Source organism: Larus michahellis, chromosome 20 (assembly GCF_964199755.1).
Source record: "Larus michahellis chromosome 20, bLarMic1.1, whole genome shotgun sequence".
NCBI lineage: Eukaryota > Metazoa > Chordata > Aves > Charadriiformes > Laridae > Larus > Larus michahellis.
In genome coordinates, this window is record NC_133915.1 from 8,358,575 (window position 1) to 8,375,108 (window position 16,534).

At 43.7% G+C, this 16,534-nt stretch overlaps 1 protein-coding gene across 2 annotated transcripts; it reads right to left on the reverse strand.

The window, feature by feature from the left end:
- Positions 1-156: 156 nt before the first annotated feature.
- Positions 157-15,001, reverse strand: PLAT (plasminogen activator, tissue type). Of its 2 annotated transcripts, XM_074563563.1 has the most exons (14): positions 14,764-15,001; positions 9,871-9,972; positions 8,813-8,852; positions 8,266-8,397; positions 7,741-7,854; positions 7,203-7,377; positions 6,544-6,635; positions 6,110-6,284; positions 5,685-5,770; positions 5,080-5,275; positions 4,479-4,615; positions 4,247-4,387; positions 2,635-2,783; positions 157-1,852 (listed from the first exon to the last, which is right to left on the reverse strand). In XM_074563563.1, exons 2-14 carry the CDS (start codon positions 9,949-9,951, stop codon positions 1,694-1,696), a joined length of 1,677 nt encoding a protein of 558 aa, XP_074419664.1. In that variant the 5' UTR covers positions 9,952-9,972; positions 14,764-15,001; the 3' UTR covers positions 157-1,693. The 2 variants fall into 2 exon arrangements, with proteins under 2 accessions (XP_074419664.1, XP_074419665.1); XM_074563564.1 differs by lacking the exon at positions 8,813-8,852 and having other exon boundaries at positions 1,368-1,852; positions 14,764-14,866.
- Positions 15,002-16,534: the final 1,533 nt, after the last annotated feature.

Here is a 16,534-nt window from a genome sequence, read left to right on the forward strand (position 1 = left end):
AAGGAGTTTTAGGAGAAATGTGAGGTGTAGCTGTGTACTTCAGTTGCAACAAATGCTGATGTTGACTCAAGAGAGAGGAATGGAAATTAATTTGTCTTTTTTTCAAGGTCATTACTTAATAAAATACAATTAAGAACAATAACACACCAAAAAACCTGAACTGTGACTATTGTTTATTAAACATCTTGGGGTGTTTTCCCCAAGAATTCCACTGGCTGGAATATGGGACTCATTGCTGAGGCTAACTGGACTTAGACCACCATTTCTCTGACGACATTAGAGAAAGATCTCTTTGAGGTCAGTTTCTAAGCTGGTAGCTAGAAAGACATGGGCCATTTGTAAAGTTGCCATTTACAAAACCCATTTGAGGAAGTAATGGGCATCCATACCAAATCTCTCTTCTGTATGTGCTTGTTATATGAGGTTCTCTGTTTGGACTAGAGGCTGTGCTAGTAGATCATCAGAGAGCTCCTTAAAACTGTGAGCATAAACATTTTGGGTTACAGTGTTTTGAATTTCCCAAATAAAACAAGACTAGTTCTCTAGCTACAATGCCTGGTTGATACTAAAGCTAAACTGCTTCTGTAGTTCTCAATATAATTTTTCCCTTTTGTAAAACGGTAGTTGCACCTGCTTTCTCTTAATTTGTAAACGAACTGCACAAGAGAATCTCTCAAAGAGGATTAACTCTTAGGACATGCAGAGATACCACGTGGCAACTGCAATGCAAGCAAGTAATGCTTGGTTACTGAGATTCTAGTTCACAGTGACTTGGTTATACCTGTCCTGTCTTCTGTTAAACGACAAATGCAGCCTTGTGATGTTTGACTTGATCTTTACAGTGGATGTGAATCTAGCAGGTACCTAAAACTGCTACCATTACACTTGTCCTTTGTTCCGTCCTGCGCTGCTGCGCTAAAGTGAGAGCTTTTGCTTTCCTATCAAATTATAATGCATAGAAACTTAATGGTCAAAAAGTAATGCGTTGATTCTGTAGCAGATAAGGCTGGTGTGAAGATTTTTACCTATTCTATATTTATTTAAATATTTAGTTCCTACCAGGAGGAAAAGCAAGTGGAAAAACAAAATGTCCTAACAAGCATGCCATCCTGTTAATGAATCGGTTCCAAACTGAAAAAGCAAGTAGTACGTGGATATGGGAATAAACAGTCCATGCCTACAGCTTTGCTCTTTCTGTTGGTGTCAAGCTGAAACCAGCTTAAGCTCTGTCCTTACACCATTTTTACTTAGGTTATTTAAGCCTGACTGGAACGTCTCCCAAATTTACAGATAAATAAGGAGGGAGATGAAATTTTCAGGAAATTAAATCTGTCCCCTTTGACTTCAGTTCACACCCATTCCCAAAATACCATAGCTGTTCATGGGATGTGTGAGCATCCCATGCTTGGTTTATTCTCTCAGGCCAAAAAATTATTTTTTAATTGTATCATGTGATTTGATGCAAGGAGAAAGCTTGGGGATGTGGGGGGAAAGGAGTGTTAGCTTCCGATAACCTGTAATAAGGAACGGAGAGTTAATTTGAGAACGTGCCCTTCCCACACATTGCAGTCTGTCTTCCTCTTGTACTGAAAGCCATAAACATCTGGAGAAACAGGAAACCCTGTCAGCATCCCGAGAGCGCCCAGAAGGAAGCTGCGAGGCTGTGTCCACAAGAGTGTGGATAGTTCATTTTTCAGGGTTTCATGTTGTCCTGAATCCAGTCAAGATAACGATTCACATTTGTATAAACGCCAGGTATGTCTTTCCGGCCACAGCCTATTCCCCAGCTGATGATTCCAATTAGATACATACGATCATCCTTCATACAGACCAGAGGCCCTCCAGAGTCACCCTACAGAGAAGCAGCAGGTTAGTAACAATCTCCTTGTTTGTTTTTGTGGTTTTTTCCCCCCCCACTGGCTTTAGTGGTGCATTGTGGAAATACCCTACATAGTACGTGCACAAATCAAGAGCTCTTGGTAACAGCACTTTCCCATAAGCCACTTTTGTGTTCCAGACTCCGTCAATGCTCCTCTCATGGGGAGAGGCCCAAAAAAAGCTAACTAGCAATAAAGCCTCTAACTTTGTATAGTGCTTATTTATGAAATGTAGGTGAGACGTTGATAAGACCAAAAAGAGGAACGCTCTTATTCAAGCTATAAAGATCCAGGGTGTTTATGCTAGCTGTGTGTAACAGTAAAGCAAAATTATTAAAGAGCTGTTTAAACGGAAAGGATGGGGATTGAATGTGTGCCCTCCTTTTTCCTTACATTACAGCTGCTCGTTTTCCACCACCTTTCAGCCTTTAGTGTTCTTTTCGCCACTTTTCAGTAGACCAGCACCCGCTTCCTCTTACAGAACCTCCTGCTGAGTGTTTTGCGTGCTCGCAAGAGAAAATATTAGGAAACGGTGCTGAGGTAGAGTTTCCTGCTCAGTTTTGTGGTATTTCCTATATTTGGGATTTTCAGTGTATTGTTCTGGTTTGAAGCCAGCAGTTCTGTTCAGCAAAAGTCTACTAGCACTTCCATGTAGCCAAAGGCAGAACTTCTTTAAACTATTTTCTGGCACTTTTTGTTTGGTTAGCTCAGCCTATCAAGGACAGACCTAAAAAGGAAAGAACAGAACTGGGTTTACCTTGCAGGCATCATCAAGGTGCCTTGTGTCTCCTGCACATAACATATTATCTGTAACAGTCCGGTTGTCAAGATGCTGTGTTGTGCACCGACTGGCTGGAAACAGTCTGACATGGCCTTCCTTCAGGTGCTCTGAATAGAATGGAGAAACTGGAAGAAAAATGATGATATAAATACATATATATGTCTGTGGTTGTGTGTGTATATTAAAAAAAATAAATATTGCAGTTCAGTTTCTGTAGTTTGGGGGAGAGAAAACAGAAGTAGCTGGGGGTAGGGTGTGAGGGCTTTGCTCAACTAGTATTTCCTTGCCAAAGGGTCTTTTTTAATTATTGTGGGTTCTGCTTTGCTAGTGAGAACACCTTAAATATAGGTGAGAGAGAGCATTGCTTCTTTAGCAAGCTTAAATGCTAGAGAGGTTTTTGTAGGCTCCAAATTAAAGACTGATGGGTTTTTTTGGGTGGATAAGTCATCTTTGCACAGTTACATCAATTAAAATGAAGTCACAGGAAGTGCCTGTGAAAATCACTAACTGTATGAATCAGGATCCTGATCTTCAGATTTGCACTAACAAAAATCCAGTGCCTTGTCGTACATGATACTGAGTAACTGGATAGGAGTGTACACTTGTGTTATGTTGGAATGGAAGGGATTTTTTTGTTTGTTTGATTTGGGTGTTGGGTTTATTCTCCTGCATAGCTGCAATTGCACAAAGCTGGAAGTTGGCAGGGTTGTTGTTTTTCAGTCTAGTTTTGAATTACAGTTGCAGCATCCTTTCCCTCTCAAAGAGTTTATCCTGTACTCCCTGCAAGCAATGCTGAGGACTAGCTTTAAAAGAACTTTAAAAACACTTTATGCCACGCTTATATGTTAAATCTGCAAGTCTGTTCCAAAACCCCTACGCGTTCAAATCACAGATAGGTCTTGTTATGATGGATGCTTCACAGTCTCTGTCTCAGAGTTTACAAGTTAGATAATAAAAAGAAAATAGTAGAAGTGCCAGTAAAATAAGAGCTGGGTTTTTTGGTTTGTTTTAAATATAGGTCAGCCTGTGTATACTTTCAGACAGGTTTTATTCCTGTTTGTTGTAGCTCGCTTCAAAAACCCTTTAGCCAGCCTTTTAATATGTATCTGGGATTGTTATTTCTTTACCTGTTTTCTGGGTTGTTTTTTTTCCTTATCACTGTACAGCCAATTGTATCTTTTAGAATAACGCAACCACCTGCAACTGTATAGTATATTAAATCTTGACAGAAATGGATTTCTGTCAGAATGACAATATCTAAATGTACTCAGTACAGCAGAAATGGGACAGCCCTGATTGCAAATTTTCTGTCATTCCTACCTTATCCGTTGTGCCATTTTTTGTGCTTCTACTGTTGGAGAGTATCAAGGAAGACTCTACTAGCCCATGCAGCTCACGGAACTCAGATGAATGAAATAACTTAAAGCAAAACTTGTTTTTGTGTATCTCCCACTTAAGCATACCTTTTGTAGTGCTGATATAAGCCCATGTAATAATTCAGGGGGTGGTCACACATTAAGGGATGCTAAAGGCTTGAATTCTTTGAGGGCAGGGGACACAAACTTTGGACATAGTATCTCCTACTTACATTCTTCGTTTCTGCCATAACCAGAGATCTCGCATTCAGTCCAGTCAGGCAGTTGCAGTCCTGGTGTGGGGAGACAGGCAGCACGGACAGTGTCGGTTTCAATAGCACAATCTTCTGCATCCGAGCTCAACTGCAACAGAGCTGAAGAGGGGAAAAAAAAATCCCCACTTCATTAACCACAAACTGGACCCCGCCATGGCCATTCCAGTCACAAGGCCAGAAAAATTCTTACCAATGTCATTGTTGAAATTTTCGGAGTCAAATCGCTGATGCACGGTGTAGTTCTTCACTTGAAACCTTTGTTCATTTTCCTCGGGAGTTGCTCGGGAAGTCCTACCCAGCACAATCCTCAGCTGATTTGCTCTAAAGCTGAAGAACAAGAGAGTCTTACTTTCTTCTCAGGTTAACTGGAGTGGACCAGTCCCTGGAAGATGTGCTGTTGGAACTTCTGCTCTTCTAATTTTATTCTTACTACTTCATTGCCCAGGCAGTTTCCCCTCAAGTGTCCTATTTGCCTTCGGTTTTGCACTAATTGCTTACAGCCATCATGGCAAAGTTCCTCTGCCAGCCCCTTGCTGTCCTCAAGTTTCACATGGCTCTGCATCTCTATTGACAACTTTGTGCTTCAGCTATTTGATATTCTGCTGTGGTACTGTGCCGCTAGTTTGCCCATCTGTAATTCTCAGCACAATTAACTCTATAATCTTTAGTGTAGAGTGACTTAATGGGATAAAGAGCTTTTTTCAAGTCATTTACCCTTCCAGTAAGGCTATACTGGATGCTTCCACGTTCCAGACTTTTTTCCCCCATATGGTACCGAATCCTTAACTTACCCTTCCTCAAAACAGTGAGCAGCTGACAAAACCCAGCAGGAACTGATCAGGATTCCCCCGCAGAGGAAGTGCTCTCCCGGTGCTCGGCGATACTTCGCGAAGATGGCAGCTTGCCACGGGTGAGCGGCAATGTCTGCGTAGGAGCCACCTTTGATCCTGTACTGCTGTGCCCTGCGCTGCCGTAAGCCACAGGTGGCTGTGGATGACAAACCCAGAAATGGGCTTTTTGTTCAGGCACTCTTCCTTTGAGTTTGGGTTAAGAGCCTGTTAGTTGCCAGTGCATGCTGAGGCAGCCTGGCATGAACTGTTCAGTATCTGACTCATTCCCGTCTCCTAGGAAACTCTTACTCTGATTTGAAAAATACAGTAAGGAAACCCTGCCTTTTCTGTCCTCCATTTCTGCAGTCTTCCCTTCTGGCAGAGAAAAGGGCACTTCTGTGAGAGTGGAGCCACAGAATCTCTTTCTATCCCAAAAAGCTTCCCTCCCCCGCCCCGCCCCGCCCCAGCTCTTATTTCACTCTAAGAGGTTTGAGTTTAGTACAAATGACGTGCAGAACAGTCATGCCCCAAAGAAGGAGAAGAATCAGGAGTGCCAGGATCCTTACAGCAAGTAGGCACGTTGCAGTACTCCCATGTGAGCTGATTTCCTTTCAGTACATGGCACCAGGGCTTGCTGTCATTGTCAGGATTCCTGCGGCACAGAAAAGAGAAGAGCTATTTGTTTTAACAGATCTGCAGGGAGTTTGGGGAGTCCTAAAGGCGGCAGACTGTGACCTGAGTGTATTCTTTTTGATTTTTCCAGAGATGCAGAGGGCCCTAGGGGCACGTGGAATTTGCATTTATGGAGTCTGATGTTAGAGAAGCACAGACAGGTCACGTGGAATAGAATTACTATTGCCAGTGAGTTTCGTTCCCAGCACTAATGTACTTCCTGTGCTTTAATAACCCACATAAAAGACTAGAGCCCTGACTCAAGAGTACCACCAGAAAGTTTGGTGGGATTTTTTAAATTCTAAAAATTACTACATACCTGCAGAAATTGTGACTACCAAGGCCCAGCTGGTAAGCATTTCTTCTCCAAGCAGTATATAACTTGTTGACAAGGATTCGGGAATTCCACCTCAAACAGGTAGCTCCAGAACTGGTAATGCTGTGGCTGCCTCGGTAATCTGTGCCTCTTCCAGATTTGCAGTTGACGTTCCCAACTTCAGTAAGAAAGCTGCATGTTAACTGATGGATATGAACCCGTCAGCTGTTCCTAACTGTGATTTGTGTCAAGGCATCTATATATTAGCCGTACTTATCTCAATCTCTCGGTGTCATAAATATTAAAAGCTTAAACGTGATTTAATAAGAGAGTCTCAACTTTCAGGCTACAGAAACAGCACAACTCCAGAGAGAATTCTTATATATGCAATGAATAGTGGAAGCTCTAAAGTCTGTTCCCTGTCCCCCTGCATGTACCTTTTGAACAGGAGGGCACACTGCAGTGTTCCCAGATGTACTTTCCCCCTTTATAGATATAGCACCAAGGTCTGGAATCCTCATCTGGGTTTCTGAAAGAGTTATGATATTACACATCATTATAAAGCTACTGTTATAAGTCCCATGTCTGCCATCTACTTTGTTAACTTAATCCTGCTCCGCAGCGAAGACATGGACTGAACCATCAGAAGTTGTTTGGATTCCTATTTTAATTATAAAATTGTGGAGTACATGGAAGTGAGGATGAGACAGCCAGCAGCTAGCAGGAGTGACAGCTTGTTTGTGCAGTTTAGTTCATGTGCAGGAAGCACTGTCTTTTTAGAGCTTTGAGCGGGATCTGGAGCTGCAGGAAACTAGCTTACAAAGGGCGTTTTAGGCACTAAGAAGGGACAAGGGAAGGACTATGGGGCAAGAGATGTATGCATTTTGTTGTCTGTCGTAAGGATCCAGTCTAGATAGAGCTGAAGCTCGTATACGTCTACAGAAGTTGCAGTTGCTGCTCATGGGCTGTGCTGTACTTGCACCTGTGCAGAGTGTTCTCGCTTGGTATTAGACCATTGCAAACAGCCATTCCTTTGCTCCAAGCTCTTAGAATGGGCTGATTCCTGTGGCTCTGACCGGTGCCAGCAGCCCCTCACCTGCAATAGTTGTGGTTGCCCAGTCCCAGCTCAGCAGCGTCCTCTCTTCGGCCGCTATACGTCCGGTCCATCAAGCCGTTGCTATTCCAATTTAAACACTCAGTTCCGCTCTCTGTCATGCTCCACGTACCCCTGTATGTTACTCCAGCATCTTGGTAGCACTTAACTTCAGTATCTGAACAAAAGTGAACAAAATACTACTATGACGACAGCATCCCAAACGCTGATTCCCCATCTCTCTTCTGTTTAAACTTGGCTCCCAGATGTCTTGTCTAGTAAGTCAGTGAAAATGCCTTGCTGGGCAGACTGTAAGTATACACAAAGGTCTTCAGATACAAAATTCAGAGTTTTATTAAGAGACACTGAGAACAGCCCAGGTGTCGTCCTTGTAAGTTCTTTGTAGTATTAGCTTTAGAATAAAAAGAGGCAACTTAACAGAGAGCCCAGTATACAGGAGCAGCTTCTGGGTACTCATCCTTCTGCATGGTATAGCTAAAACCAGTAGCATTGTTCACAGCGACTGACATAGTTTACTCACCTATTTCACACTGCTTCCCAGAGAAACCTTGGTGGCACTGGCAGATGAAGAGCTGTGGGGAATAATACGCCTGTGAACACTGGCCCCCGTTGTAGCACTTATTTCTAGTGCAGGCTGTTGAATAAGCAAAAGCCGGGAAACACCATTAGATTTCACAGAAGTAAGAAGCTGGCAGTGTATACCCATCTTTCCTCTCCTGTCAGTCTCCTTTAGCCTGGTCTGTTTTTCCCTGCCTACCTGTTATTGTCAGGTGCTTACAGTCTTTTCGTGTAGTGCTTATGTTCTTCCTCTGCTCCATCCTCTCCACATACTCTATTAGGAGCTTTCCTCAGCCCCTTGCCCGCTCCCGCTTAGTCTGGCCTGCATCAGTATATATTGGTATTTTAATTTCTATCTTACTCTATTTCAAGCCAAATTTTCTGTGTGATAATGCCTCCCCTGACAGCAAGCTCTTATTTAGGATGATTAGATGGACAGTCTCTCCTGGCCCATCATTTCCTTTCTCTTTTTCTTCTTCATACTCACCTCTGATAGGCACAGTGTGGCAGCGACTCCGACCACTGTCGCACCTACAGTATTCTATTCTGCTCCCTGAGAGCCTCAGCCAGGTCCCCCTGTGCTGGTATATTTCTCCAGATGAACTGTCTGTGCAAATGGCTGCAATTGGAGAAAGGAAATCCTCTTTTAGAGATTCAGGGAAAAGACCTGGCTGAGCAAAAGAACTTCCTTCTCTTTCTGGGAGAAAAGTATCTGTGACGGGAGCGTCAGTCTAACGGGCCGCCCTTTTTCCTTCTCAGACCGCAGCTGGCCCGTCTCTCTTACTGCTGTGTTGTTGGATGTACTGTTCCACTATTGACCGGCCTCTTGTTCTTTGAAGAAGAGCAGAGGGAGAGGAAAAAGCTGTTCTTGTGAGTTGTGGATGGTATTAATGGTCTGGTATTTTGCTTTCTGAATCTCTCATCCAAATAACCACGACAAACAGCTTTCAGTCCCCATTCCCTCAGCATCATCTGCCTTCCTCTCCTGTGTTCATAAAGCTCCAGGTAACACGGTTGTAGTTTGCCTGGCTTACCTCTGGATCTGGCTCCCCGTTTGAAACGCACGTGTAAGCCCTGCAAGCAAAGAAGGTTATTCCGTGAGTGCCTGCTCTGTTAAGAAAACTGGGAGAACAAGTGCCTCCGAGGAGCCAATCCTCTTCTTGAGGTCTTGTAAATCAGCGGAGCTCTGGGCAACTGTCTGCCCTCCTCAGACAGTACAGTGAAAAGTGCCTCTGGTACCTCAGCACGGGTACCAAGAATTGTAATAATCGAGTTGCCACAGAGTCCCAGGTGATTGCTTGTCATCCAAGTGACATGAACTTGGGGTGTGCTGTGCTCACATCGTGCGTGAAGTGGTGATGTGCTCTTGGAGCATCGCAAGTGATAACTAAAGCTTGTCAGCTTTCTCCTATTTGAAGGAGGTTCAAACAAATAATTCCAAAGAAGTAAATGTGAACAAGCAGTTATTTTTGCTCATTGACATGCAGTTTCCCCATAAGCCTCTGTAGCTTGATTACCTTTGAGACATATGTCTCCTGCAGCCAATTAAATAAGATATTTTGGATAAAGTCTTAAGGAAGAAACCGACTTAGAAAGCTACTTTGATCAGGCCACATGAGAAAGAATAACATAAAAAGAAAGAGGAAGGCTGGGATAGCAATTTTTTGAGAGTCTAAACATTTTAGAATTGTGTAGGGTTCACCCAAGCTGTGTGATGTGAGGCTTAAAGTGAGGGGACATGGGAACCACCAGTTGTAAGTGAGACTAATAATGAAGGTGATGCCAATAGAAAGAAAATTAAACGCTGATCACAATGGAACTCTTACTAACAGTGAAAGGTGACAGTGCACAGATACACCAAGAAGATTTGGAGAAGACTTGCTTACTGAAGTGAAAACCAGCCAGGATAACACATTACTGGGAATCCCAGTTTAGAGGTAGACTACTTTGTAAGGTTTTCCTTCCTCTGATTTCTAGGGATACAACCAGATTCTTCTCCTGTCTGATGCAGGCAGCTGGAGTCGATGGTAAGAAGTGCTGCTAAAAACACAGGAGGATGGCAAGAGCATTATTCGATGCATTAACCTCTTACCTGGCATTGAGCAGTCATGACTGCTCCCACCAGCAGGAGGAGACATGGGAGTTTGCCTTCCATTCCGAGCGTCTTCCACATCACCTCCAAATCTCAAATTATCTTTAGAGACAAAAGAAAAAACAAGATGTTGAACAAAGGCTTTTTTTGCAGTGTGAGTGGAGTTCAAGGTCATAAGTTTAAATAAAGGTTTTAAATTATGAATATTCTTGTTACATTAAAACACACTTTCTACTCTGCGTTTCTCAGCCACCTGGTCTAGCTGTCCTGGTGTCCCTGGACAGGGGAAACTGCCAGGGTGGACACAGATGTGCTTTTACTTGATAAACTTAGAAACCCGACACGCTAAAGCACACCCTTTCAGGTCTGGAGGAAACTCGTAGGGTGTTTCCTGGGGAGTAAGACTGGTAGAAGTAAATTCCGATCCTTTTTCCCAAAGTTGCTGGAAGCCAACAGTATCGTGTGCATTATTAGAGAGATGGACTTGTCTAATGAAGGAGTGTAATGCTGATTGGAAAGTGTTAATTGAGATTTAGGTCACTGAGGCCCACTGAAGAGATCTCTTGCAGGGGCACAAAAATATGCTGAAGGGTCAGTCTGTGATAATAGTGGTTCAAGAAAATTTTCATTTTCTGCACAGACTTCTTTGGGTGAGAGTGAGGGCTTCTCTCTGTGTAGAGGATCCCTCGGCAAGGAGACTTTGGTTGATGATGGGTGGGGGCAGCACCGCTACGTCTTTGATTTTCAGTATTGCTACAGCTTCTCCCCAGCTGAGCTTTTCATTTGCTAATGAAAAATCATTAATTCATTCATGAAATTTTCATTTGCTAATGAGCTATTGTCATATGCTTTTACTAAAAAGGGAGAGTACAGCAGTTAGCTGGCAGGATGGCTTTTGGTCTGGTGTTCTCATTTATTCATTGCAGCATTTCTTTCCGTGTGTCACTTCTGTGCAGTCACAGCTACGTCTTATTCCCTCTAATCCCTTCAGCGGCTTTACACTTCAGACAAAGCCCTCTTCCATACCACAGCAAGAGTTTCTGCTTCCTCCAGGCTGATTTACACAGTCTGTCTCCCACAGCAGAAGTCCTGGGAGAGAACCTCCAACGATCTCTTGTGGGAGATCGCCGGCTGCTATGGTGTGGCTGGGGTTAAGGATGAATCTGGAATTTCTGCTTCCATTCATCTTGTTTGCTTTGAAAATCTACTTCTCTCTTCACTCATCAGAGGTTAATTTCCTAGTTGGTGAAATTGCTGCTCTGACCTGGCCACAGATAGGTATAGGAAGGACATTTGGGTACTGTAATCCATCTGTATTTCTTCCTACTGTAGCAAAATTTATTTCTGTCTGGCCTTGAGCAGGCAAGTTTCTTGGCGGAAGCATGAATTTAGATTTCTGTAGTCACTGACTGCAGTGAGATATGCTACCATCTTGTGCCCTGGTTTCCCCTCCTCCAGTTTTTTTCCTGACAAAGGAGGAAAAATGATTTCTTTCACCGAAGCCAAGCACCTTGTGTGAGCGCTGCCCGGTTCAGGGCAGCTGCTGGGAGGAGAGAAAATTCTGAGCAGCGGGGAGTGCACTCGTAACACAGCGTAGTCTCGATTTTATAGAAAATTTTACCACTGAAATTAAGCAACACAGGTTTTTTTCCCTTGCTGCACTAAATGCCATTTCTCATCTCATCCGCATAGCGGAAAAATACACTGGATGTGACACACAAAGGCAGTGAAGGGCTTCCTGAAGTGGTCTGCTGCCTATGAACGCAATGCGCTTTGCTGTAGGAAAAACCCCCAAGAAGATGTATTTTGCCTATTCTTTTATCTTGGCGACCTTGTAGTAACAGGAAAAGATCAGGCAAATGTATGTATGTCAAAGAACTCCATTACAGCCTGACCTTCGCAGCATGAGTTTGGTAGCTAGCAAAGTTCTATTTTATATTTAGAAACACTGACAAACTTGAGGACTTTAAACGAGAATTTACTGGTGTACCAACAGGACTCTCTGTTGCGGGGGGAGGCAGCAGCTGTTGTTCATGTCAAAACTTAAATTAGTAAGGTGGATACAAATGATTATACAGTGTCAGAAGTTTAGAAACTTTGTGCCTATGGGACTTTTCGGAAATATGGCATTAAATAGCAAAGTCCAATACATCTATTAAAAACTGGGAAAGTAGAATCATAGCATCATAGAATGTGTCGGGTTGGAAGGGACCTCTAAAGGCCATCTAGTCCAATCCCCTGCAGTGACCACGGACATCAACTAGATCAGGTTGCTCAAAGCCTCATCCAGCCTGGCCTCGAATGTCTCCAGGGATGGGGCCTCCACCACCTCTCTGGGCAACCTGGGCCAGCGTCTCACCACCCTCAGTGTAAAGAACTTCTTCCTAATGTCTTATCTAATCCTGCCCTGCTCTAGTTTAAAACCATTGCCCCTCGTCCTATCGCTCCATGCCCTTGCAAACAGCCCCTCCCCAGCTTTCTTATAGGCCCCCTTCGGGTACTAGAAGGCCACTGTAAGGTCTCCCCGGAGCGTTCTCTTCTCCAGGCTGAACAACCCCAACTCTCTCAGCTTGCCTTCATAGGAGAGGTGCTCCAGCCCTCGGATCATCTTTGTGGCCCTCCTCTGGACCCACTCCAACAGGTCCAAGTATTATTGATTTTCACAGTGAGTAATAGCTTTTAAGGACTGGAGTTGTTATTACTACGTAATCTGAACTCTTACAATAAGACAAATAACTTTATCACACGTTTCCTGACTTGAACCTATAATTTTCTTCCTAAAAGTAATAGTTACTACTACTTACAGAAATTAGGAGCTCAGACTCTGTTTATATAAAACCAGATAACAGCTAGTGAAATAGGAGTATGACAGATGAATGAGTCATAAATTGGGATTCAAGGCTAAAAAAGGGGGAAGCGTTTGTGTTTGGGTTGGGTTTTTTTTTAAAGATTTGTTCAAAGAAAAAGCAAAAGGCAGAAATACTCATCTCTGAAGCAGAACTGGAGTACAGTGGGATAGTTTAGGCTGTGGTTTCTCACCATTAGACTGCACAAAGAGGAGACTTAAGTTGCAAGTCAGACTGAAAAGATTCACAGGAACAGCTTCCAAGAACCTTAGTTACTCCAGGTCTCATCTTTAGGTCACATCTTGATGATGGGATCCTTGTAATTCAGAGAATTTCTCAGGGATTCTGCAGTATACTTTTTATATACTTTCAAGCCCTTTCTCACGTCTTAGGGAGCGTTTTACATTGTATAGCAGGCCTTTTTAAAAGCTGTAAGAGTGATTGCCAAGCAAGCATTGACTTCAATTGAATCTGAACTAAATAGCAATGTTCCCAAAGCTGCAACGGATGATGTGAATTCTGCTGAGAGCCATCTGGTTGCTGCCGTAGCCCTGTGTCACATGCTGCAGCCCTTTCCCCCTCCTTTCCCCTTCTCCTGCCCATAAACTGGTGGCTGCTCTCCAAATGCATGGAAAACTGCTAACAGATGTTGCCAGATGTTTATTTTCAATTTCGGGAAAGGTACAACTTAGGCCAGTCACTTGGAATGTTCCAAATGATAAGCCCTATCAAACTAAAAGCATATGGCTGTTTGAAAAATACCATGTTTACAAGACTCCAAGCAGAAACCTGCAAGCAATGTGCCTTCTGGTAGGGCTCTGCTAAACGGTTTGTGCCTTCTGCTCTTGCCCTTTGCTTCCTCTCTCATCAAAAATACTCTAGCAATAAGCCAGAGACCTCCATGTGGTGTGCTGACGTTTTGATTCTACGCTTTCAGGTACATTAGGACATAAAGATACTCAATACCATACATTTATCTCTCTCTGATGAAACATCATCAGCAGGAATACTTTTAAATCCCACATATTAATTTATTATTAACAACAGTCCTTCTAAGCTGTAAGAGTGTGAGTATTATTGATGTGGAATAAGAGCTAAAAAAGCAATGTATATTATCAAGGTCAACCAAAAAGTCATTAACAGAAATTAAAAGTAGCTCCCACCCCCCTGTATGCCTCCCAATAACCTAGTATGACCATTCCAGAGTACTTTGATTCTGAATCTATAGCACTAACAGCTTTCTTGATGATGAACAGTTATCTTGATCTAGTTCCAAGCAAAAGACTGCAGATCCTCGCTGCCTTTTCCTGCCGAATGGAGAAAACGCTTCTGTAGCTCTTTTCTAAACTGAGCAGATGAATATTAGACTTGTACTATTTCTCTTTAAAATAGACCAGTGGACAGACCTCTGCTTTTGGGGAAAAGAATTAAAACCAACAAAACAAAAAAAGATTCTGTAGTCTTTGAAGGCATCACAGGAAATAGAAAATATTTCAAACTCTGGCTTCATTTTGGGAATCATTCTCAATATTTACTGCGGTTTTGGCTACATTTGAAAAGAAGCTCGTTTCGGGAGAACTGAAGACAACCCACCCTCCTCTGCTTTGTCCCTCCGTTATCCTGGTTGGGAGCCTGGGGTGAACGGCACAGCCTGATCTCCCAGGAGGAGGATAGGTTATCCTTTCACAGCTAGCTCTCTGGGTCTCTCCTTACCATCAAGATATTTGTCCGTAACTCTTCTTTGTTTTAAGTTCTTTTGCTGATGTCCTTTAGCAGGAGGCTCCTCCCTGCTAACTGGTCAGAGCCCGAGGCTGTCAGCCCTTTCCCTGCAACAGCTAAAGCCTTCTTGAAACAACCGAAAGCAAGCAGCTTTACCCACCATTATGAATCTCTTCAAAAGCTGAAAGGCAGTCGCTCAGTTAGTTAACTACCACGGTGCTTCAGTGGGATTTATCAAATAATAATATTTAATAGTATTTAATGGCAATGCCATTGGCGTTGAAAACGGGAAATGCACTTTCTGAAAGTGGTGCAGAGCAGTACCTACCTTTTTGCTTTTCCGTTTGCTGCCGCAGATTTCCTTTCCACGCCAGCCCGGCTTTATCTTTTCTGCGTCTCGTCTCTGGCCTCTCTGAACAGCTCCTGCCCTTAAAGCTCGGCTGGAGGGGGAGGAGACTGCGGCGGCGGCGGGGCTGGTCCCGCCGGGACGGGGTGCGGGATGGAGAGGGGACCCCGCCGGCGGGCGGGCTGGGGGGTACAGCCGGTTCAGTTTGTTCTGTCTCTCTTCCAGTCGCAGAGCAGGTTCGGTCTTCGTAGCAATTTTCCCCCATTGAACACCTTCAGCTTCAACAGCGATTGAAAAAGCAACTTTTCCCCAATGAACACCTTAAGCGACAATAGCACGAATCCCTAAGGAACTGTCCCATCCAGCTTCTAGGAATGAGGCGGGGTCTGCCCAGGCAGTGCCCTAGGTGAACGCACAGGTGTATTATTTCTAACATGCCCCGGGGTCTGCAGTCCCTAGACTTAGTCCTCGTACTGAGAAACTCCTGTTTGAAGCAAGAGCATCGTGTGCCCTGCTCTGAATGGCGCCGTCCTGGGTTGAGTGACACAGGACTAATTTCTCTTCTGATACTGGGGGAAACTCCACTTTTGGAAGACTCTAGTGTCTGAATTCGGGAAAATATTTACTTTATAGCCAGCTAGGCTATGTGGGATTCAGGGTCTCACTGTGTTTGAGCCTTGCCCAGGTGCAGGGTGAGGAGGAGTGAGCCTGGGCATTTGACCCAGGATGGCCAACAGGATTATTTCATACCATGAATGTCACATTCGATAGAAAGTTTGCTGCGTAGTTTCTCTCTCCCTTGATGGCAGCAGTCCAGAGAGCTCCTTGCCCTGGTGCCGGATCCCTGAGGCCTTCCTTTCCCCCCGAAGCTGTTGCGCTCACAGTGTCCAACATTTACTGTCCACTGCTGGCAGTGCACAGCTTTCTACTGATATAATTAGCTGACTATAATTCTTGTATATCTTATATTGGTATTGGGATTAATACTGGTTCTTTAGTATTATTGTTAATTATTTAGTCTTATCCTATTAAATCTATATTTCAACCCTCGTGTTTCCTTGCTTTCCCGGATTCCCCTTTCCTGGTGGGGAGGGGTCATCGGGTGATAGAATGATTGTCTAAACGACAATAAATTGTTACGGATTTTCTCAAATCAGAACAGGCATCCATTGATAATCTTTGGCAGAGAGACCCTGACCCATCTGTGGAGCAGCGCATGCCAGGAACAGTGCCACTGGGAGAAGAACGGGCGGAGGAGCATTCCAGTTAAGTGGGGACAATGAGCAAAACTTCCAAGGATCCTTAGCTAGAAATAAGGAATAGTATGTTGAGGGCTGAAGAGTTAAATGTTTGCTGATACTGTCCATCCTAGGAAATTAATCCTACTCACTAGGGTGCGGTCATGAGGTACTGAGTTATCAAAGTGTGGCAGACAAATCTGAATGATCGGTTTTAGAACTTAGGGCTGGGTTATGAAAACTGTCGGTGATGCGATTGTTACATTAATGGATGTGTCCTAACTTTTAGGAACTGATTCACTAGAAATGAGGTTTCCTGATACAATTCAGTGTAAGCGCAGCCATAAGAAATGGTGTGTGAGGGATCTCCGTCTTCAGGAAGTAGCTGCATAGAGTGCCCGGTTGGGAAGCATGGCAGCGGTTATTTTGCATATTGGCAAAGATGAAACACTGGTTACTCTGAATGTTTAGCTGTTCTCTGTATGGAAATCTATGTCAAAATTATCACATGTATT